The sequence below is a fragment of the Melospiza melodia genome, chromosome 2 (assembly GCF_035770615.1).
Source record: "Melospiza melodia melodia isolate bMelMel2 chromosome 2, bMelMel2.pri, whole genome shotgun sequence".
NCBI lineage: Eukaryota > Metazoa > Chordata > Aves > Passeriformes > Passerellidae > Melospiza > Melospiza melodia.
In genome coordinates this window covers 1,535,306-1,559,544 of record NC_086195.1, presented here as the reverse complement: position 1 = coordinate 1,559,544, position 24,239 = coordinate 1,535,306, and the positions used below count along the sequence as shown (strand labels likewise).

Sequence of the window (24,239 nt, the reverse complement as noted above, 5' to 3'; positions counted from 1 at the left end):
ACCAATACTCATTGGAACAGGGAGTTGCAGTTTCTCTTATTCCTCCTTCTTTCTTTCTTGGTTTCTGTGTCAACGACCTTGGCAGGAAATTCTTTCAGGGGTGAACATGGATCCTCTGATCAGAATTCTCTCTGGCTCACAGCAGTTCCTGTAAAACCTCTTCCACAAATAAATATTTTGAAGACTTTTCATATCAGGGCATTCTCCATGCAGTGAATAATGTGCTCTGACTCCATGATTCAGAATGCTGAACAATCACTTTATTAAAACTGTACTATATTACATGAATATTACATTATAATTGTAATAAAAAGATATTAAAAAGATTATGTATTATACTAAAGAAAAACTTGTGACTGTCTCCAGACAGACACAGCTTTGAGTGATTGGCTAATCAATCAAAACAACTTTCACCTGTGTCTAATTAAAAAATTACTTCAGGTAACCAATTTCTGTAACACATTCCACATGTGCAAAACAGCAGGAGCAGTGAATAGAGATGAGAATTTTTCTCTTCTTCTCTGAGGTTCTCACTGCCTTTCCCAGAAAAACCCTGGGAGAGAGAATTGTGTCTGTGTGTGTGTGTAGAGAATGTGAATGCCACAAGGCATTCCCATGGAATGGAATTATGGGATGGTTTGAGCTGGGCCTCAGAGCCCCCCCAGTGCCACCCCTGCCATGGCAGGGACACCTCCCACTGTCCCCAGTGCCCAGCCTGGCCTTGGGCACTGCCAGGGATGCAGGAATGGAATTCCATCCCAGCCCTGCCCACCCTGCCAGGGAACAATTCCTCATTGCCAAGATCCCACCCAGCCCTGCCCTCTGGCACTGGCAGCCATTCCCTGGGTGCTGTCCCTGCATCCCCTGGCAGTTGTCTCTCTCCGTGGTTCTTGTGGCTGTTTTGGATTCTGGAATCTCGGTCTGGATCCCAGCCTTGCACAACCAGCCCAGAGCTGAAGTTGTGAGAGCTGCTCTCCTGTTGTGTGTTCATCACTGCTCCTGCACACGGGAGCAGAACTGATCTCAGCTGGCTGGCACGGGGCTGTGTTAATGATGAGCCGTGTTTGGGTCAGTGTTCTGTACCTCAGTTATGCTGTGCTGCTGCTGGAAGGCAGGAACAGGGCAGGGATGTGCTTCCCGTGGGAACAGCTGGGTCTGGGGCAGCTCTGAGCCCCCTGGCCTCGACTGCATGGGGTCTGAGCAAAGCCCTGGCAGCTGTGGGGCTGCACTGTGGCGCTGCTGGATCCTTTGTGGGGAACTCCCCCTTCTTCCCAGGGAAGGAGAGAATTAGGGGAGTGTTTTAGGGGGCCTTTGTGGGGGCACAGCTGGAACTCTGTGCTTGGGAGAAGAACAGGGAAGGGGCTGGAGCTCCAGGAGGGTCTGAGGGAGCTGGAAGGGGCTGCAGAATCCCTGAGGAGCTGGAAGGGGCTGCAGAATCCCTGAGGAGCTGGAAGGGGCTGCAGAATCCCTGAGGGAGCTGGAAGGGGCTGCAGAATCCCTGAGGAGCTGGAAGGGGCTGCAGAATCCCTGAGGAGCTGGAAGGGGCTGCAGAATCCCTGAGGAGCTGGAAGGGGCTGAGGCTGGAGCAAAGGAGGCTCAGGGGCCCTCGTGGCTCTGCACAAGTCCCTGCCAGGAGGGCACAGCCGGGGGGGTCGGGCTCTGCTGCCAGGGAACAGGGACAGGAGCAGAGGGAGCGGCCTCAGGCTGGGCCAGGGCAGGCTCAGCTGGGACAGCAGCAGCAATTTGCCCATGGAAAGGGAGCTCAGGCCTTGGCAGGGGCTGCCCAGGGAGCTTTGCAGTGCCCATCCCTGCAGGTGTGCCCTGGAGGTGGCACTGAGTGCTCTGGGCTGGGCACAAGGTGGGCACAGCTGGCACTGCATGGGGGATTTGGTGGTTCTGGGATTCCCTGAGCTTTGTTCTGTCCCTTTCACCCCCATCCTCCCTCGGGAGCTGTCACAGCCTGGCTGTGTTTGTGTGGGAGCTCCCTTTGCCCGTCCCTCCGTGTTTGGGCAGCTCAGGGTTGTTCTCCTCGTGGCCCTGTCACCATTGCAGCAGCTCTGGGTTAAACTGCTCTGCACTGTGGTCCCTGCTCAGTGCCCAAAGGTGGCACTGGGGCCGGGCAGGGCTCCAGCTGTGCTCCCTGGCAGGGCACACAGGACACACTCCAGGAATGCAGGAATGCCACTGGGAGCTCGTGCCCTGCTCTGCACCTCTCCCTCTGCTCAGACTCACTTATAAATAACTTTACAGCTGCTCCCTCTCCATAACACGGCCAGATCTTCCTGCTGAAGGTGCCCCCTCACTCAAGAAATAATGATCCAAAGCCCCTTTTTGCTTCAGCAGTGACGTGTTTGAACGTGCCCCTTCTTTCTGTTCTGAATTATTTCATCTTGCAGCTCCACAGAGCTGTTAATTACTGTCTGGATGGGTTTTTTCCCCTTTGAGCTATTAATTCAAAGAAATAACCTTGAAAAGGTCAGAGTGGAGCTGATTTTTCCTGAGTCTCTCATGCTTCCTTTATTTCATTGTTACCCAGTGCTTGGGACAAGCCTCTTTTTGTCTTGGGGGCTGCAGGAGCATTTTTAACAAATCACTTCCTTCAATTCTGCTGGAAATAGCTTTTCTCCAGTGTGAGAAATGCCCTATTAACCCATTTTGTTTTCAAAGTCCTTGTCCTTTTCTAGTTCCTGACAAACAGAGGTGATCTTTGGAGAATTTCCACCTCTTCCCCCGTTTTTAGCTCCTCTCTGAGCAAGGATTTCTGTAGACAGCTCTATTTAGAGGAGCCCACAGCAAGCTGCAGGGGAGTTGTTGGAGGATTTCCTGCCCTTCCCTTTCCAGAATTTGCTTTTTCTGGGGTGGCCTGAGCAGGGTTCCATGGTGAGCTGGACACTGGGCTCTTGTCCTGTCACCTCCTTTCTGCCATAATTGGAACTAAAAATCAGCACTGAAACTGCAGCTGCCCATGGGAATGTTCTTGATGACTTCTTTGTCATCTTTGGCCTTTTCTGTTGTCTTTGGCTGTTTGCTTTCTCTCACCCCAACATCTCATGGATTAATTATATTATTGCTGGACGGTCCTCCTCAGGAATTTTCATAGATTTTTAAAAAGCATCTTCTTGAAGGCTGGTTTGGTGATCTGGACCCAAATTCTCTCTCTGTGGTGAAGGAAATGTTTCTTGGATTGACTTTGCAGGAACTTTCTCCTTCCCTTTTCTAATCTCCCAACCCAATTAGTGCAAAAGGTGTTTCATAATGTGCTTTTTCTACTATAAATACATTATCTGGAGATAATTTTGGAATGAGAGTAAAGCAGTTAATGAGTTTAATCAGAAATAAAGGCAGTAGAAATAGGCAGAGTTATTTTACAAACTCACTGACATTTATCCCTCTGTAACTTCAGGTCTGGAGAAGTGTTTGAGTTTGGAGTTTGTATTTGAGTCTGGAGTTTGTATTTGAGTTTTGTGTCTTAAGGTGTAGAATCCTCATAACTTTTCCCTGACTTTCCTGTGGGTTTGCCTGCCATTTTAGAAAATGAACACTCACTTCTCTCCTTCTGTTTGGAACAGGAGAAGATTTTTCTGGAATAGCTGGAAGCCTAAACCAGAGGTGCCACTGCACCCCAGACATGTGGTTTTCAATTTTTTCTTGTCAGCTGAGTTTATCCTTTGCAGTAAATATCTCTGGTACCATTAGCCAGTGCTAACTGTGCTGAATGAATGCTCTGATAGATATTTCTGACAGTCTTTATTCTGAAAAGATCTCAGCATTTCCCAGTGCTGCAGTTTTAGATCCAGGGGCTCCTCCCTTGAGAGGAGCACTCAGATGATTGGGTGGAGCCCAGGCAGGTTTGGGGAACACAGCAAAGGTGAGAGGAGTTTGAGGGAGCTGTGAAAGCAATTCACGTTCTGACAGAAATTCACGTTCTGACAGAAATTCACGTCCTGACAGAAATTCACGTCCTGACAGAAATTCACATCCTGACAGAAATTCACGTTCTGACAGAAATTCACATCCTGACAGAAATTCACATCCTGACAGAAACACAAAGAGCAGAGAACTCAGAGCTAACTGCAGAGTCTGAAAGTAGAAAAGTTACAGCAGTGCAGCAAGGACATGAAGCAATAGCTTCAGTTTTGGGCTTGGCTAAGACAGACCTTCAGACTGCAGAAAAATGTGCTTCAAAAGACAGTAGGTTTTAAACTTAATAATGGAGTTTTGTGTGTTAATAGACAGCAGTCAAGCAGGCATTGTGTGCAGCAGGTGTTTGTGTGCTTTTGGTGATTGGTTGGAACAATTATCTGTGAGCTTTAGCAACGTGCAGGAAAGTTTTTATAAGTTTTAAAATTTTTTTTTCTCTGTACCAGAGAAATCTTTGCCTGCTGCTGGCTGTACCTGGGCTTTGCCATTTTCCAGTTGTCCCAGCTGCTGCTGCAGTGGAGCTCAGGGATGGACCCCAGCAGTCCCTTGTGCCCCATCCCATGGGTTCAGCTCCTCCCAGCTGCCCAAACTGCACAAACACTGGGCACTGAGGGGGTGCAGCCCCTGCAGGGCTGTGCAGCGCTGAGCCCACAGCAGCTGCTGTGCCCCTTTTCCACCGATGTGGGCATTCCTTGGCTCCAGCAGGGCATCCTGCCATTGGGAAGCCCCTTTGTGGCCTTGCTGTGCTGTGGCTCCTCTGCTGTAAATCGGTGCAGGTCATCCTGAGATCCCTCAGACTCCTGAGCTGGTTAACACATTGCTTTGTGCAGATGATTTCCCTGCTGGAGGAATGGATTTATTTCACTGGACCTTCCTGAGGAATGCAGAAAATACAACCTGGAATATGTAACTTTAAACCACAGCTCTTTATAACCACGAAGCAGAAGCTGTCACAGAATTACAGAATGGTTTCAGTCGGAAGGGACCTTAAAGATGGCAGGGACACCTCCCACTGTGCCAGGCTGCTCCAGCCTGGCCTGGGCACTGCCAGGGGTGCAGGGGCAGCCCCAGCTGCTCTGTCTGAAAGGAAACCTGTTGAAAGTGAAGGGAGCCGACCCACCTTGTCGTTGATCAGCATCAACTCCGATTTATTGACAAAATCAGCCACTTTATGTAACAGTGTTAATTAACTTCCTGCATATTGCACAGTCCGAGCTCACAATAGGTTACAGAGAAAACTCTAACCCCTCCTCTTGTTTTACCATACCTGTGGTTTGTTTATTGAAAACAGGACCAGCGTTCTCACTGTGATATGAACAGTTCTCAAAACCTTCATATCTGTTCCCAGAGAGCCCAAGGACAGAGTGTTTTGCCTGTTGTGGGAAGACTGTCTGACAATCCTGCTGTTTATAGAAAAGGTGTCTGAGAACCTCGTTATTTGCAAAATCAAGCCTGGGAACTGCTGCTTTACAGCTGCCCTTTACTTTCCCATCAGCTGTATACCTTCATGGCCTCTTTCTTTAAGCCATGCTTGAACCAGGCTCTCCGCAGAAACCTGGGCAGGATTGCTTGCTGCAGGTGTGACAGGGTTTCTCATGAGGTAAAACAGAGCAGTCCTGCTTTAGGACGGTTTTCTCCCCAGATTGCTGCAGCAGCCTGAGCCCTGGCAGCCTGGCACAGGCCGTGCCTGGCATAGCTCCACACCCACTCAAGCCTCTGACTTAGCCCTGTAAATTTTTCCAATGCCAAGCACACCCAGGTCACAAACACAGGGAGGACAAGGGAGGCAGAATTATCACCCAGTGTTAATGTTACAGAAATTTTTGGAAGAAATTCTTTACTCTGAGGGCAGTGAGGGCCTGGCACAGGGTGCCCAGAGCAGCTGGGGCTGCCCCTGCATCCCTGGCAGTGCCCAAGGCCAGGCTGGACACTGGGTTACAGTGGGAGCTGTCCCTGCCATGGCAGGGGTGGCACTGGATGAATTTTAAGGTCTCTCCCAACCCAAACCAGTCTGGGAATTTATGATTTTTGTTTGGGGGGTATTTTATTTTTGTTGGGAGCAAGGGAGTGGTTGGGAATGTGGATTATTTTTAGCCAGTAAAATGAGAGTAAGGCTGTGCCAGGAAAATGAAAGCAGTGTGATTTTCATTGTAGATAACTTGAAGATGTTTATCCCTGTGCTGAGGAAGGGCTGAGGCAGATAATGAACATGGAACAGGAATAGAAGCTGGGTGTTGGTAGGAAAAGAGCAGCAGGCCTGGAGTGGGAGGGCAGGGATTACACACAGAGCACCTCCAAGGGCAGCTGGAAAACCTGCAGGGAGGAGGGAGAATGGACTGGGTTGTTCTGGTTTGTGGCTCTTGGGGGTAATTCTGTCAACTTAGAGAATTCCCAGCATGTTTAAGTTCACATTCATTTCCCTTCACTTTGCTGTTGGAGTTATTGGCACTTTTGGTGACTTTTGCCTGATTTCTGCTTCTGTGGCCTCACTTCCTTCAATTCTGTGCCTTGCCTGTTCCACTGCATGTGGAGATGAAGTTGGGGAGCTAATTATGGCATTCAGTCCTTCCGTGTTGCCACTATCTCATACATTTATTGGGCTCTCTGATTGTCCTTCCAGCCCCTGAAAAAAGGGGGGCTGTCACATTTCTGTCCTTGGGCAGTGCTGGAGGATCTCTCAGGTGCTCTTGGTGTTTGGGAGCACTTGAGGTTCTGATTGAGCACCTTGTGTGCAATTCTGGAACTCAGCTTCCAGAATGTGAGCCCTGGAATGTGCAGCTCGCAGGGCAAAGGTGAAAGCTGAGGAGGGGGAGCTGCCCCTGCTGTCCTGTCCCTCTGCTCTGAGCCTTTGCCTTCATCCCCAAAGTGCAGCAGCACCAGGGAGCCATGGAATCCTGGAATGGGTGGGAAGGACCTCAGAGTGCACCCAGTGCCACCCCTGCCGTGGCAGGGACGCCTCCCACTGTCCCCAGTGCCCAGCCTGGCCTTGGGCACTGCCAGGGATCCATTCCAGTCCCTCATTTCCATCCCAGGGAACAATTCCTCATTGCCAGGATCCCACCCAGCCCTGCCCTCTGGCACTGGCAGCCATTCCCTGGGTGCTGTCCCTGCATCCCCTGGCAATTGTCTCTCTCCAGCTTTCCTGGGGCTCCTCCAGGCCCTGCAAGGCCACCCTGAGCTCAGCCCAAAGCTTCTCCTGTGCAGGTGAACAATGCCAGCTGTGCCAGCCTTTCCTGCCAGCAGAGCTGCTCCATCCCTCTGCCCATCCTGGAGCCTCCTCTGGGCTCTGCAGCAGCTCCAGCTCCTCCCTGGGCTGCTGATTTTGCCCTTGTTCTGTCTCCAGCAAAGCTGCCCTCTGATAATATCAGAACATCCCATCCAGGGCTCCTGAGGTGTTGCAATGCTCCTGTCCCAGCCAGGGTTGTTTGCTGTGGGTACCCAAGGGAACATTGCAGCACTCAGCTTGGGCACCGGGGCTTTTGTAACTCGGCCTCGTGGTTTCCACATCATCTCAGGGCTCCACTGCCCCAAACAGCTCTTCCTGCGCCAGGGGCAGTGGCAACTGGGGCTTTTCCTTTTGACAAAGTGCTTGAGTTTAGCATTAATGATTCAAAGAGGTTTATTTGGTACACAGAGAGCTGGCCTGAGCTGGAGGAGGCCAGGGCTGGATGGGATCTTGGGAATAGGGAATTGTTCCCTGGCAGGGCTGGCATGGAATTCCACCCCTGCATCCCTGGCAGTGCCCAAGGCCAGGCTGGGCACTGGGCACAGTGGGAGGTGTCCCTGCCATGGCACTGGGTGGGCTTTCAGGTCCTTTTTGTGATTCCATGATTTGGTGCACAGCCACGTCAATAAACCACGATGACAGTGACAAAGTGCAGCATACTACAAGTGATTCTTTGGGGTTTTAAAAAGCCAGATTACAAACATTGTGTGTGTCAGTAGGACTTAAATGTTTCTTTTAAATCTGGAGAACGCTGTGAAAAGATTCTTTTGTGAGGTGTTGCATTTCTCAGCCCCACTTGGTTTGTTCCTAGGCAGGCTCTAGTCCTGAATTAGCTGACAAAGTTCTGGTTTTGGGCTGGTTTCTGCAGTCATTTTCCCTGGCTCTCAGCAATGCCCAGCTGGCCTTGAGCATGGAACCAGAGAGATTTTTACTGTTTTACTCCTCAGGGACAGAAATGTCCCCAGAGGGGCTGCAGTGAGCCCGGGCTGTGCCAGCCTGGAGCAGGAACCTGCCCTGCTTTCTTATCAGGAGCTGCAGTTCCCTGGCAGCCTGCTTGTGCTCAGGTGAGTCACGGCCATTCTTTCCAGGTGAGCATCCTGACCTCTGCTCCTTCCACATCCCCAGGGCTGAGGGCACCTGACAGAAATTCCAGGGCAGGGACAGGGTTTGGGATGTGCTCAGTGTCATTTTCTGGGCTCTGTGTGGGATCTCTCATCCCATCCTCACTGCTGGAGTTCATCCCATCCTGCCCAGAAAAGGAGCTCAGGCCTGGCAGGGGCTGCCCAGGGGGGTTTGGGGTCCCCATCCCTGCAGGAATTTCTGGATGTGGCACTCAGGGCTGGGGACAAGGTGGGTGATGATTCAGGCACAGGTGGGATTTGATAGTCCTGAAGTGCTTCTCCAATGCAGTGATCCTGGATTTTTTAGTGATGCTTTCCAAGGAAAGGTTCCAAAAATTTGTATGAAGTAACCTAAGAACAGCAGAGGGTTTGACTTTAAATGGGGATTTAGCAAGTAGACCCTCTAAAAATGGAGAATAATCTTGGTGTGAAAAGTTTTGTGTAGTTAAATAGTGATGAAATCAGGTTTTAAACTTAGCACTGTGCATTGTTTGCAGGTATTCCCTAGAACTTGGTGCTTCTGCCATAGCCCTGTGTTAAATCAGAATGAACTGAAGGCATTTAAGGCTTTGACTGTGCTGTAATTTTGGAGCTGCAGTGCATGGGAGAGTTTCAAATAGCTTGTGAAAGCTTCAGTGTAAACTTCATTAATTACTTGAAGTGGTGATGAGTTTTTTTTAGAGGTTCTTGCTTTAAAAAAAAAAAAAAACCCAACAAACACACAAAAAAAAAAAATCCACAAGAAAAGACCAGAAAACCCCCACAAAAACCTGTGTTGTGTGCTGCTTTTTGGGAAAGGCTTTGGGATTCAGGTGCCCCAGGAAATGTCAGAATTCAGGTTGCTCAGCTGCTCCATCCTGCTGTGTCTCAGGTTCTGGTGGAACCCTGACAGGCTTTGGTAGGGAAAAGAGGCACAAAGCAAGCCCTGGGAAACCCTCCCTGCTCCGTGGGGCTGGGAAGGTGCTTAATAAGGCAAGAGCTGTAATTAATGCACAGAGCTGCTTTGAAGAAGCTTCCAAACGAATCCTCCTTGTGATGGCAGGAAAATATTTCCCCAAATCCATCTCTGCATTTCCACCTGTGGCTGTTTGGTGGAACAAGAACTGAGCTCAGGGATTTGTTTCCCATCCCCAGAGGATCAGAACTGAGAATTTTCCTGCTGCCTTCTGCCCAGCCCATTCCCCGAATTCCTGACGTTTTCTGGGACACCTGAATCCCCAAGCATTTCCCAAACAGCAGCACACAACACAGCTTTTTGTGGTCTTTTCTTGTGGATTTCTTGGGAGGGGGGTGGGAGTCTTTTTGCTTTGTGTGTTTATTTTTTTTTTTTAAAGCAAGAACCACTGAAAAAAGCTCATCACCATTTCAATTAATTAATAAAGTTTAAACTGAAGCTTTCACGAGCGATCTGAAACTCTCCCGTGCACTGTAGCTCCAAAGCTACAAGACAGACAAAATTTTAAGTGCTTTTAGATCATTCTGGTTTAACACAGGGCTATGATGGTTCCACCTGTGGTTGTTGAGTGAAACAAGAGCTGAGCTGAAGGGTTTGTTTCTCATCCCCAGAGAATCAGAATGAGGCATTTTCCTGCTGCCTTCTCCCCAGAGCATGCTGCTGAGGGAGAAACATTTTCCTTTAACACAGGGTGATGTTTCCACCTGTGGCTGTTGGGTGGAACAAGAACTGAGCTCAGGGATTTGTGTCCCATCCCCAGAGAATCAGAATTAGGCTTTTGTCCTGCTGCCTTCAGTGCAGCCCATTTCTAGAATGTTTCCACCTGTGGCTGTTTGGTGGAACAAGAATAAGCTGAGGGATTTCTGTCCCATCCCCAGAGCATCAGAATCAGACATTTTCCCTGCTGCCCTCTCCCCAGGCCATTCCCAGAGAGTTTCTACCTGTGGTTATTGAGTGGAACAAGAAGTGAGTTCAGGGATTTGTGTCCCATCCCCAGAGCATCAGAATTGGGCATTTTCCCTGCTGCCTTCTCCCTGTTCCCAGAGTGTTTCCACCTGTGGCTCTTTGGTGGCACAAGAACCAATCTGGGGGATTTGTGTCCCATCCCCAGAGGATCAGAATTGAGCATTTTCCCTGCTGCCCTCTCCCCAGCCCGCTCCTGGAGCATCCTGCCAAGCAAGGCAGGGACATTTTCCATGCGCGGAGCGGAGCTGCATGGAATTACTGCCAGTGGAAACTATGTGCGAGAGGCGGCGGCAGCTGCCCCGTCGGCTCAGCCGCATTTTCCATGCTCCCGGTAATTAGCAGGGGGAAGCTGACTAATTACTGACGTCACCTCTTTCCAGTGCCGCTTACATGTTGTTCCCAAGCATGCTCAGGAATTCGCTGTCACCCACGGGGTGCTCGGGGAGCTTTTTGTCACCGGGGGCCGGGCTGGCTCCGCTGGCCTCGGCCGCGCTTTATAAGCGCTGCGAGCGGCGGCCGCGGCTCCCGAGCGGCTGCCCGAAAATGCATTTCCGAAACTTCCACTACAGCTTCGGCTCGCTCATCGCCTGCCTGCCCGACGGGCAGCTCTTCACCCAGCCTGAGAGCAGGGTACGTCTGGGTTCCTGGGGTTCTGCTGGCAGCGCCGCTCCGGGGGAGTCTGCTGGGCTGTGCGCTGAGTGCCGGGACGGAGGAGAGCTGAGAGTCCGGCTCCGTGCTCTTAGAAGGCTGATTTATTAGTATATTCTATTCATTCTATTATATCAATTAATTCTATTATATTAATTCTATTCCATTCCATTCTATTCCATTCCATTCTATTCCATTCCATTATATTACATTCTATTCTGTTAAAGAATGCTATACTAAAACTATGCTAAAGAACAGAGAAAGGATTGCAGTTTGCTGTGGTGTTTGCTGAGTCCCAGGTCAGTGGGGGAATTGAGAATCTGAATCCACATTCTTAGAAGGCTGATCTACTATTATTTTATATTATATTAATTATATTCTATTATATTAATTATATTAAATTCCATTATATTCCATTCCATTCCATTATATTCTATTCCATTCCATTATATTCTATTCCATTGTATTAAAGAATGCTATACTAAAACTATACTAAAGAACAGAGAAAGGATTGCAGTTTGCTGTAGTGTTTGCTGAGTCCCAGGTCAGAGGGGGAATTGAGAATCTGGCTCCACGTTCTTAGAAGGCTAATTTATTATTATATTATATTAATTATATTCTATTATATTAATTCTATTAAATTTCATTATATTCCATTACATTCCATTATATTATATTCCATTCCATTATATTCTATTAAAGAATGCTATACTAAAACTATACTAAAGAACAGAGAAAGGATTGCAGTTTGCTGTGGTGTTTGCTGAGTCCCAGGTCAGTGGGGGAATTGAGAATCTGAATCCACATTCTTAGAAGGCTGATCTACTATTATTTTATATGATATTAATTATATTCTATTATATTAATTATATTAAATTCCATTATATTCCATTCCATTATATTCTATTCCATTCCATTATGTTATATTCCATTGTATTAAAGAATGCTATGCTAATACTATACTAAAGAACAGAAAAAGGATACAGACAATTAACAAGAGGGAAATTGCAGTTTGCTGTGGTGTTTGCTGGGTCCCAGGTCAGAGGGGGAATTGAGAATCTGAATCCACGTTCTTAGAAGCCTGATTAATTATTATATTATATTAATTCTATTATATTAATTCTATTATATTGTAGTAATTCTATTATATTAGTTCTATTATATTCTATTACATTACATTATATTCCATTCTGTTCCATTCCATTCTATTCTATTAAAGAATGGTTTACTAAAACTATACTAAAGAACAGAGAAAGGATACAGAGAATTAACAAGAGGGAAATTGCAGTTTGCTGTGGTGTTTGCTGGGTCCCAGGACAGAGGGGCAATTGAGAATCTGAATCCACGTTCTTAGAAGGCTGATTTGTTATTATATTAATTCTATTATATTAATTATGTTATATTCTATTATATTAGTTCTATTATATTCCATTCCATTCCACTATATTCCATTCCATTATATTCCATTCTATTCTATTACATTAAAGAGTGCTATACCAAAACTGTACTCAATAATGGAGAAAGGATGCAGACAGAAGGCTCAACAAAATACTGATGAAAAACTCGTGGCTGACTCCTCAGTCCCAGCACAGCCAGATGGTGATTGGTTATTGAGTAAAAACAATTCTCATGTTGGATAAACAATTTCCAACCACAGAACACAGGAGAAGCAAAGGAGACAATGTTGTTTTCCTTTTTCTCTGAGGCTTCTCAGCTTCCCAGGAGAAGAAATCCTGAGCAAAGAGGATTTTTCAGAAAATATGACAGGGACAGTTTGCCATAAAAGTCTTGGAGAGTGTGCAGCAGGCTGCTCTGATGGGAATGATTCCAGCTCTGGGAATTATTCAGTTTTAGCTCTCTGTGGTTGGGAAAATTGTCTCCAGTTTCCCTCCAGACTCCTTGGACTGTGTGGTGTATTCTGAATTTTCAGCAAATATTTCATGGGTTCTGGGATGGCTGCTCAGGGTTGGTGCAGTCCCCATCCCTGGGTGTGCTTGACAAAGCCTGGGTTCAGTGCCAGGGTTTAGTTGAGGTTCAGGGAGCAGAACAGGTTGGACTCAACCATCCTGAAGGTCTCTCCCAACCTTGTGATTCTGGACTCTGTAATTCTGATTTTGGAGAAAAGGGCAGGGCCCAGTGTGGAGCTCCTGCATGCTGGGAGTTAAAACTTCCCATCAAGAACCTTCCTCAGTAAATATTCTTAATAATTTGTTATGAAATATTTTTGCCAGAGATTTTATTTCCCTGCAAGGGGTTTTGGAAGCAGAGGTTGTTTTTGATGGAATACTTGGAATAAATAAGTAAATAAATGAATAAATGAATAAATAGCACAGCAGCCTCAGTTTGTGTGGGAGTTCAGAGCCGCTCCATGCTGCTGTTCCTTCACTGATTTTGGCAGCAAGATCCACGACTTTGTAATCCATGTGATTCTCCTGGGCTTTTTTTTCCTGGTAATACTATAAGAAATCCTCTTGGGTCTGTATTTAGCTGATTTGCAATATAAAATAAATAATAACGTAAATATAAAAGAATATAAAATACTTATCAGTCCTGATACAGTGAGCTGTTACTGCTAAGATGCCTTAAGGACAAAAATAACTTTTTTTTTAGTGTCATAGTGATAAAGTGATATTTCTGATCGCTGTAATCACATATTTAAATAAATTAAAATTAAGAAAAAAGATTTCTGTCTTTAAATAGAGAATGAAAAGTTGGAAATGGAATTTTTGGGTGTATTTTCCATGGTTCTATCTCACCTTTGAGATACACCAAAGATGTATTTTGAGGCTCCCAAACACCAGCTCAGTGTGGGGAGGGTCCTGCTCCTGTTTCAGAGCTCATTCTGAAGAAGCTGCAGAAGCAGAACAGCTCTGATTTTAAAATCTCTTTAAAATGGAATGATTTTATACCCAGTTGTGGTGAACGTGTGAAGTGCAGCTTCTCAGGGAGGAAAATGAAACCCTGAATTAATTTCTGCCTTCTTATGTAATTTCCCTGCTTTTTTCCCCCCTACTAATTCAAAATACTGTAGTAAAACTCCCTCAATGGAATAATGTTTATTGTGGCTTTATCCTGAGTTTCTGGGAGGCTTTTAGGGAGAGAAAATAGCTGGGAATTCCCCCAGTTTGAATCCATTGGAGTAAAAGCCTTGGGAAGGGCCTGGCAGCTCCAGAGCCTCCTCCTGTGTCTCTGGGATCCTGCAGGGATCCATAAATTAAATTCAGAATAGCAGGAGATGTTCATGGACCTCTTTCTTGGTGCTGAGTCACTGCAGAAAATCAGATTTAGTGGAAAATCAGGATTTTTTCATGTTTCTCTATGAAAACTTGTGGTGGCTCCTTTGAAGTTTGCACATCTGGGCAAAGGCTTGGCAGAGGTTTTTTCTCAAGGTTTTTGGGTATTAATTTTCTAAGAAACATTTTGATATCTTCTGTAGCTAAATTAGAGTGTCTTGTCCAACATTAATTTATGATAATAAGATAATAAGTGATAACATCGTTTATTATTATTTATTATTATTATTGATGTATTTTGAGGATACAGAGAAGTCAGGGATAAGGTAGACAACTTCATTCTAGAAAGAAAAAGGAAAATAAACAAAGCTGTTACAATAATCAACATTCAAGAGTGGTAATTTGCCCTTATTAATAACTTCTCATTTAGAATTAATTCCTTTTTTACTGTTTAATGCTGATTTTCTCCTCTGCTCCTTTCTCTGCAGGCCAAGTTTGAGTCCCTGTTCCGCCCCTATGACAGGGACCTCACCTTCCAGTATTTTAAGAGCTTCAAAAGAGTGAGAATAAACTTCAGCAACCCTTTGTCTGCAGCAGATGCCAGGATCCAGCTGGACAAGACAGAATTCCTTGGAAAAGAGCTCAGACTCTATTTTGCTCAGGTGAAAAAAGCTGGTTGGGATTAAAGCTTTCCTTGTTCTGGCTGCCACAAATCCTCCAGCTGATGTGGAGGATTTCTTTTTCCAAGCTGGTGTGTGGAAAACCCCAATTTTGGGGTTAAATTTTGGGATTGGGATAAAAGGGTTGGAAAGATGATGGGAATTTTGGGAACTAAACCCTTTTTTTACACTGGGTTTTGTGCATGTTTCTTCTTGGTCTTCTCAAGTCATTTGCTTTCTTTTGTAGAGTTTCTCCCAAGTTTCTGGAAATCTGGGAATTGTTTCAAAGAGTTTATTATCCCAGCATCCCAGAATTCCTTCGTGGTCGTTTTTTTGTCAGATGAATTAGAGAATCCAGGCTTGTTCCAGAGCTCCACACATTTGGAGGCTGTTGATACTTCCCATTTTTTTTTTATAACCTTGGATGCGAATGAGAATATTCCAAGAATTTAAAGGGCTGGGGGAGGCTGGGTGGGTTCTGCCAGCACCCAGGGAGTCCAGAGGGATCCAGAGTGTGGAGATGCCCATGCCAGGCTGAGAGCTGCCCATGCCAGGCTGAGAGATGCCCATGCCAGGCTGAGAGATGCTCATTCCAGGCTCAGAGCTGCCCATTCCAGGCTGGAGGTGCACATGCCAGTCTTGGAGCTCCACATTTAATGTTGGAGCTGCCCATTCCAGGGCTCTGGAGCTGCCCATTCCAGGCTCTCCCTGCCCATTCCAGGCTCTCCCTGCCCATTCCAGGCTCTCCCTGCCCATCCCAGTCTTGGGCATCTCCACCAGAGCAGCTCTGGAGCTCCCTGCTCTCTGTTCCTGCCCAAACTCGGGCTCTGGCATCAGGCTGCTTTCCCAGCTGCTTTCCCAGCTGCTTTTCCCTCTGAAAATCGAGTGGGAAAATGAATCCAGAAGTGTTGGGCACCCCCATGATCCAGGTTATTTTTGTCCCTGCTGGAATTCCCTCCACTCCCACTTTTGAGGATGACTCCTGGCACCGTTTGTCACAAGGCCTTAGAGGCCCTGTCCTGCTGGAGGTGTGGGAGGGCAGAGCTTTGGGTTTTAGGGAAGAATTTCCATCAGAGCTGTGTCCTGGAGGTGTGGGAGGGCAGAGCTTTGGGTTTTTAGGGAAGAGCATCCCGGTGGAATTTCCATCAGAGCTGTGTCCTGGAGGTTTGGATTTTTAGGGAAGAACATCCCTTTGGAATTTCCATCAGAGCTGTGTCCTGGAGGTGTGGGAGGGCAGAGCTTTGGGTTTTAGGGAAGAACATCTCGGTGGAATTTCCATCAGAGCTGTGTCCTGGAGGTTTGGAAGGGTTGGGGTTTTAGGGAAGAACATCCTGGTGGATCAGAGCTGTGTCCTGGAGGTTTGGAAGGGTTTGGGTTTTAGAGAAGAGCATCCCGATGGATCAGAGCTGTGTCCTGGAGGTTTGGAAGGGTTGGGTTTTTAGGGAAGAGCATCCCGGTGGATCAGAGCTGTGTCCTGGAGGTTTGGAAGGGTTTGGGTTTTAGGGAAGAGCATCCCGGTGGATCAGAGCTGTGTCCTGGCTGGTGCTGCCACCCTGAGTGCCGGGCAGGGCACGACAGCCCCGGGATGAGGGGATGCAGGGATTGAGGGATGGGGAATTGAGGGGTGCAGGGGTGCAGGCATTCGGGGATGCAGGAATGCTGGCACTGAGGGATGCAGGAATTCAGGGATTTGGGCATTCAGGAATGCAGGGGTGAAAAGATGCAGGCATTCAGGGATTTGGGCATTCAGGGATGCAGGGGTGCAAGAATGTAAGAATTGAGGGATGCAGGGGTGCAGGCATACAGGGGTGCAGGGATTCAGGGATTAGGGGATTCAGGGATTCTGCAGGCATTCAAGGATGCAGGGACTCAGGCATGCAGGGATTCAGGCATTCAGGAGCACAGCCATTCAGGGATGCAGGAACTGAGGGATGCAGGGATTTGGGCATTCAGGAATTCAGGGATGCAGGGATAGAGGATAGAGGGATGCAGGCATTTAGGGATGCAGGGGTGAAAGGATGCAGGCATTCAGGAATGCAGGGATTGAGGGATTCAGGGATGCAGGAATAGAGGCATTCGGGGATGCAGGGTTTGAGGGATGCAGGCATTCAGGGGTTCAGGCATGCAGGAATTTGGGCATTCAGGGATGCAGGGTTTGAGGGATGCAGGCATTCAGGAATGCAGGCATTGAGGGATGCAGGCATTCAGGGGCTCAGGCATGCAGGCATTCAAGGATTATAGGGTGCAGGCACTCAGGGATGCAGGGGTTCAGGGATGCAGAAATGCAGGCATTGAGGGATGCAGGCATTCAGGAATGCAGGGATTGAGGGATGCAGGCATTCAGGGGTTTAGGGTTGCAGGCATTCAGGGATGCAGGAATTGAGGAATTTAGGCATTGAGGGATGCAGGAATAGAGGCATTCAGGGATGCAAGGACTATGGGGTGCAGGAATTCAGAGATGCAGGAATTGAGGGATGCAAGGACTATGGGATGCAGGAATTCAGGCATTCAGGGCTGTGTGGATGCAGCATTGAGGAATTCAGGGCTGCAGGGGTTCAGGGGTTCAGGGCTGCAGCATTCAGGCATTCAGGGACACTTTGGGGTGCTCTGCTTTCTCTTGCAGACTTTGCACATCGGGAGCTCCCACCTGGCCCCCCCAAACCCAGACAAGCAGTTCCTGATCTCCCCTCCTGCCTCTCCTCCTGTGGACTGGAAACAAGTGGAGGATGCCACCCCAGTCATTAACTACGACCTCCTGTATGCAATCTCCAAGCTAGGACCAGGTAAGAAGGTGGGAAAACCAGAACTTTGGTGGAGGAAAACATCTCAAAACTTCCTGGATTTCTAAAACTTTTCCAAGAAATTTTTATTTCTGTTTATTTTTATTTCTATTTTCTGGTTATTTTTCTTTCTATTTATATTTTAGTTCCATTTATATTTTAGTTCTATTTATATTTTCTTTCTATTTATATTTTGGTTTTATTTATATTTTATTTCTAATTTTATTTCCATTTATATTTTAGTTGTATTTATATCTTGGCTTTATTTTATTTATTTTTATTTGTATTTTATTTCCATTTATATTTTAGTCTGTTTTTTCCATTTATATTTTATTTCTATTTATTTTATTCCTATTTATTTTTCTTTCTATATTTATTTTCTTTCTATATTTATTTTCTTTCTATTTATTTTTATAAATTTCTACTTCTGTTTTCTTTTTCTATTTTTTCCTTTTTTTCTTTCTATTTATATTTTCTACTTATTTTTATTTCGATTTTTTCTTTATATTTTTATTTCTGTTTTCCTCAGATGAGGAAACTGCTACTGAGTGTAGGAGGAACTATCAGTATGAACTTAAAATTCTTTGGAATTTAAGAGGGATAAATTCCTGCCCCTCCTTTCCCCAGTGATTAATGATCACATCCTTGATTTCCCTTTTCTCCCATATTTTATACAATTTATCCATGAAAATTGGTGCAAATTGATCTTTCCTTAAATCCAGCTCAGATTCAACCTGTTTGGGGCAGTATTATTAATTTTAGGGGAGAGAAAAATGGTCACATTTAATAACATTGAACAGAATTAAATTACTCTTACTATATGAGAATAATTATTCTCATTAATAAGATTAGAGAAAATAAAAACTGTGTCAGATTCATTTTACTGGAGAATTTTTAAAATTCCTGTTCACCGCCAAACTTAGGGAATTGTAAAGGATGGAGAAAAGGGCAGGGCACAACTTTGAGCTCCCTCATGCTGGGATTCAAAACTTCCCATCAAGAACCCTCCTCAGTAAATATTCTTAATAATTTATTATGAAATATTTTTATCAGAGATTTTATTTCCCTGCAATGGGTTTTGGAAGCAGAGGTTGTTTCTGATGGAGCACTTGGAATAAAAAAGTAAATAAATGAATAAATGAATAAATAACACAGCAGCCTCAGTTTGTGTGGGAGTTCAGAGCTGCTCCATGCTGCTGTTCCTTTACTCCAAGTTTTCCTTCCAAATTTTAGGAAAACCAAAAAGAAACTTTAAAACAAATATTTTAGGCCCTTCCAAGCATTAAAAAATTTGTCATTTTCCCAATACTGAGCATTCCTGTGGAATTTTCCCAACTAAAAACCCCATTGAAAATTCACCATGTCCCATTTCCTAAAAAAAAACCCATTGAAAGTCACCATGTCACATTTCCTAAAAAAAGAACGATTAGAGGTTCTCCATGTCCCATTTCTTAAGGAATTTCCCCACCTAAAAGCCTCTATGAAAAACCCCCCAGGCGCCCTTTCCTCAGTAATTCCCCACATGGAGAAGCCCTCAGGAGACCTTTCCTCAGGAATTCCCCACCCCAAAACCCCTTTAAAAAGTCACCATGTCCTATTTCCTAAGGATTTCCCCACCTAAAAACGCCATTAAAAACCCCCCAGGTGCCCTTTCCTCAGGAATTCTCCACCTAAAAACCCCCATTAAACCCCGCCAGGTTCCCTTTCCTCAGGAATTCCCACCATGGAAGTGCCCCAGGTGCCCTTTCCTCAGGAGTTCCCCACCTAAATCCTCCATGGAAAAGTCACCCTGTCCCATTTCCTCAGGAATTCCCCACCTAAATCCCCCATGGAGAAGCCCCCAGGTGACATTTCCTCAGGAATACCCCACATGGAAAAGCCCCCAGGTGACATTTCCTCAGGAATACCCCACATGGAAAAGCCCTCAGCTGCCCTTTCCTCAGGAATACCCCACATAAAAACCCCATTAAAAAGTCACCATGTCCCTTTTCCCAAGGAATTCCCCACCTAAATCCCCCCTGGAAAAGCCCCCAGGTGACATTTCTTCAGGAACACCCCACCTAAAAACACCCATTAAAACCCCCCTCAGGTGCCCTTTCCTCAAGAGTTCCCTACGTGGAGAAGCCCCCAGGTGCCCTTTCCTCAGGAATTCCCACCATGGAAGAGCCTCCAGGTGACATTTCCTCAGGAATTCCCTCCCCAAATCCGTACTGGAAAAGCCCCCAGGTGCCCTTTCCTCAGGAATTCTCCACCTAAATCCCACCATGGAAGAGCCTCCAGGTGACATTTCCTCAGGAATTCCCATTTTCACTCCCGTTTTCCCCCCTCAGGGGACAAGTACGAGCTGCACGCTGCCACAGCCACCACCCCCAGCCGTGGTTGTCCATGTGTGTGAGAGCGACCAGGAGGGCGAGGCCGAGGAGGAGCCCAAGAAACCCAAACCCAAAATTTCCACAGGAATTCTCCCCCTGAAAACCTCCTAGAAAATCTCCCAGGTGTCCTTTCCTCAGGAAGGCCCCACATGGAAAAACTCCCAGGTGTCCTTTCCTCAGGAAGGCCCCACATGGAAAAACTCCCAGGTGACATTTCCTCAGGAATACCCCACATGGAAAAGCCCCCAGGTGACATTTCCTCAGGAATACCCCACATGGAAAAGCCCCCAGGTGTCCTTTCCTCAGGAATTCCCCACATGGAAAAGCCCCCAGCTGCCCTTTCCTCAGGAATTCCCACCATGGAAGAGCCTCCAGGTGCCCTTCCCTCAGGAATTCCCATTTTCATTCCCGTTTTCCCTCCCCTCAGGGGACAAGTATGAGCTGCACGCTGCCACAGCCACCACCCCCAGCGTGGTCGTCCACGTGTGTGAGAGCGACCAGGAGGGCGAGGCCGAGGAGGAGCCCAAGAAACCCAAACCCAAAATTTCCACAGGAATTCTCCCCCTGAAAACCTCCTAGAAAAGCTCCCAGGTGTCCTTTCCTCAGGAAGGCCCCACATGGAAAATCTCCCAGGTGTCCTTTCCTCAGGAAGGCCCCACATGGAAAATCTCCCAGGTGTCCTTTCCTCAGGAAGGCCCCACATGGAAAAGCCCCCAGGTGACATTTCCTCAGGAATACCCCACATGGAAAAGCCTCCAGGTGCCCTTTCCTCAGGAATTCCCATTTTCACTCCCATTTTTCCCCCCTCAGGGGACAAGTACGAGCTGCACGCTGCCACAGCCACCACCCCCAGCCGTGGTTGTCCATGTGTGTGAGAGCAACCAGGAGGGCGAGGCCGAGGAGGAGCCCAAGAAACCCAAATCCAAAATTTCCACAGGAATTCTCCCCCTGAAAACCTCCTAGAAAATCTCCCAGGTGTCCTTTCCTCAGGAAGGCCCCACATGGAAAAGCTCCCAGGTGTCCTTTCCTCAGGAAGGCCCCACATGGAAAAGCTCCCAGGTGTCCTTTCCTCAGGAAGGCCCCACATGGAAAAGCCCCCAGGTGTCCTTTCCTCAGGAAGGCCCCACATGGAAAAACTCCCAGGTGTCCTTTCCTCAGGAATACCCCACATGGAAAAGCCCCCAGCTGCCCTTTCCTCAGGAATTCCCACCATGGAAGAGCCTCCAGGTGCCCTTCCCTCAGGAATTCCCATTTTCATTCCCGTTTTCCCTCCCCTCAGGGGACAAGTACGAGCTGCACGCTGCCACAGCCACCACCCCCAGCGTGGTTGTCCATGTGTGTGAGAGCGACCAGGAGGGCGAGGCTGAGGAGGAGCCCAAGAAACCCAAACCCAAAATTTCCACAGGAATTCTCCCCCTGAAAACCTCCTGGAAAAGCTCCCAGGTGTCCTTTCCTCAGGAATAGCCCACATGGAAAAGCCCCCAGCTGCCCTTTCCTCAGGAATACCCCACATGGAAAAGCCTCCAGGTGACATTTCCTCAGGAATACCCCACATGGAAAAGCCCCCAGGTGACATTTCCTCAGGAATACCCCACATGGAAAAGCCTCCAGGTGCCCTTTCCTCAGGAATTCCCATTTTCATTCCCGTTTTCCCTCCCCTCAGGGGACAAGTACGAGCTGCACGCTGCCACAGCCACCACCCCCAGCGTGGTCGTCCACGTGTGTGAGAGCGACCAGGAGGGCGAGGCCGAGGAGGAGCCCAAGAAACCCAAACCCAAAATCATCCAGACCCGTCGGCCCGACTACAGCCCCGCCTCGCTGAGCTGAGCCGGGCCCTGGAGGAAATTCCACCTTTGCAAGGAGCCTTCCAAGGAGCCTTCCAAGGAGCCCTCCAGGGATTTGCCGTGGCACAGCTGCAGCAGCTGCAGGAGCAGAACCCCAGGTTTGCTGCACGTGAGGGAATTCCCTGCTTGGTTTGGAGCCTCGATCCCTGTGCCGAGCCAATTCCCACATGCTGGGAGCACAGGATGGGAGAAGGGGACATTTTGGGGACAAACTGGGCTTGTTCCGGGGGACGGTTCCTTGTTGTGACGCCCCTGATGGGTGTTTGGAAAACCTTGGGATGACAGGGTTGGAGAGATGATGGGAGTTTTGGGAATTTGACCCTTTTTCTTACGCTAGGTTTTTGTGCATGTTTCTTCTTGGTCTTCTCAAGTCATTTGCTTTCTTTTGTAGAGTTTCTCCCAAGTTTCTGGAAATCTGGGAATTGTTTCGAAGTATTTGTTATCTCAGCATCCCAGAATTCCTCCTGGATGTGTACATACATGATATATTTATATTTGGTTTTATTGGCACTCGTTTTCCAGCAGGATCCGATTCCTCCAGCACCTGCTTTTGGTGCTCTGGAGGTTGTGCTTTTAAAATTTGAACCTTTGGAATTCCTGCAGAGGGTTTTACCTGGCAAAGCAGTGGAAAAACGTGCAATAGGAGAATTGTTGGAATACGTGGATTTTAAATTATTTTAAGTTCAGGTAATTTATATCTCCAATATGATTTGTTTGGGAGCTTTGACTCGAGGGGTGAAAAAAGGACTCAAATAATGCTGATGGTGCATATTCAGAGCAGGGGGATTTTTCCAGTGAGAAAAACAACTATGGAGAAACTTGAATCTGCATTTTTGGTGAGTAAAGATTTGCTTGGGATTGGAAAATTCCACCCAGGAAGCAGTGAGGAGAGCTGGAGTGCCTTTTCCTTGTCCATTCCTACTCCAAGCTGCACACTTGGATCTTTTTCTACTGCTTTTGGATATCAAAAAATCCAAACTTTCTGAGATTTGCTTCCAAACTCAGCTGGGATGAAATGCTTCATGCCAAGGAATGCTGATTTAAGCAATGGGAATATGTGGGAGAAGCTTTAGGGCTTTTTTCTGGCAGTGTTTAAAGGCTCCTAAATGCAAATTTTAAAGAAGAAAGATGGCAGAAATATTTTAATACTGTTTTTTAAACTGGAGATCCTCACCTTGAAACAGGGGTCAGGATTTTTTTGGAGGAGACAGGAATTGCTATCCCTAGGAAATGCCACTTGGGGTCTTGGAGAAGGGATGCTGGAGCCTCTCACTGCGTTTTTAGGAATCAGACTGTGGCTGTCTCCTGGTTTGCCCTTGCCACAGTTGGTCTGAGAAGAGATTGAAGCAAATGTTGACTGTTTGACACCTCGATTTTTGAAATAATGTTTGTTTTAAAAAGAGTGGAGCCGTTCCAGGCCACGGTGCAGGGAAACAGGGTGTTTGGAGGGCCTGGAACTCCTGACTGGAACACAAATGAGGGCCTGGAGACCAGGAATACACTGAATTTCCTGCTCTGGCTTGGACTGTGATTCCCTGGGAAGTGGAGCAAAGCCTGGCCCTGGTTGAGAAGAGCTGATTCCATGGATTGCTGGAGCTGCAACACAGGAAAATCAGATTATTCTGGGTTGCCCTCAGCTGGCTCCACGTGCTGCATTCAACACCCAAAAGAGAGGAACTGATGGAGGAAAACTTTGCAGGTTTGCCACAACTGCCTTGAAGCCTTTCCAAGACTTTTCCATGTTTCTCAAACGACTGCTGGACTCTGTGTCTCACCACATTCAGTTCAAAGCATTGGGAGTAATTCCTGTCCTGTCCTTCTTCCACGAAAAATCAAAGCATGACTTTGGCAGCACAAACCCAGGTGGCTGCTGCTGTGTTCCCTCCAAAAGCAGAGCTGCTTTTCAGTTCTAACCATCAATAAATCTGATTTTTGTCATCTTAATACCTGACCCCTGCCTGAGGTGGGAACCATGGAAATCTTGGAATGCTCTCAGTGTGTTCCTGCTTGGATCTGCCACCTCCTGTCCCCATGACTCCAGTGTGCTGCTTGCTTTTCCTGGTTATTTTTGTAATGTTCCAATGGATGCTTAGTTGGTATTTTATACACTTGTATAGCACGGGGCAGATTGAAATTAAAATATTTTGTTGTCTTCTTGTAAATGTCCTGGTGTTTTCTGCACAGAACCACCCCAAGTTCAGCACCAAAATGGGAATTTTCAGCTTCCAGAGGGGCAGAATGTTGTGCCAGGCCCTCATAAAGTGACACCTTGAAAAGGTTTCCAACCCTCAGAGAATTGCATGAGCTCCACGTGGGAGATCGTGTGAGAATCAAACCTGATTCTTCTGAGCCTCAAGTTCCTGATAAAGGTATCAGCATCTTCCTGCTCCAGAATAATCCCTGTGCATTGGTAATACATGAAATATTTCTATTAAAAATGAACAATTTGGGGTTTTTTTGCAGAGGGGTTCTGGATTCCCCACCCCTGGAAGTGTCCAGGGTCAGGTTGGATGG

General features: G+C 47.1%; 1 protein-coding gene across 3 annotated transcripts in view; it reads left to right on the top strand.

The window, feature by feature from the left end:
• The window catches only part of RCAN1 (regulator of calcineurin 1), a 43,867-nt gene extending 19,980 nt beyond the window's left edge, over positions 1 to 23,887 (top strand). Inside the window, exons 1-4 of one of the 3 annotated variants that reach the window (XM_063180449.1) lie at positions 10,665 to 10,819; positions 14,559 to 14,732; positions 17,353 to 17,512; positions 20,309 to 20,542. In XM_063180449.1, coding sequence (XP_063036519.1) covers positions 10,733 to 10,819; positions 14,559 to 14,732; positions 17,353 to 17,512; positions 20,309 to 20,460 — 573 coding nt within the window. In that variant the 5' untranslated portion in view covers positions 10,665 to 10,732 and the 3' untranslated portion in view covers positions 20,461 to 20,542. Of the gene's footprint in view, positions 1 to 10,664; positions 10,820 to 14,558; positions 14,733 to 17,352; positions 17,513 to 20,308; positions 20,543 to 21,544 lie in introns of those variants that run through there. The other 2 variants (XM_063180441.1, XM_063180455.1) reach the window with 2 other exon arrangements.
• The last annotated feature ends 352 nt before the right edge of the window (positions 23,888 to 24,239 follow it).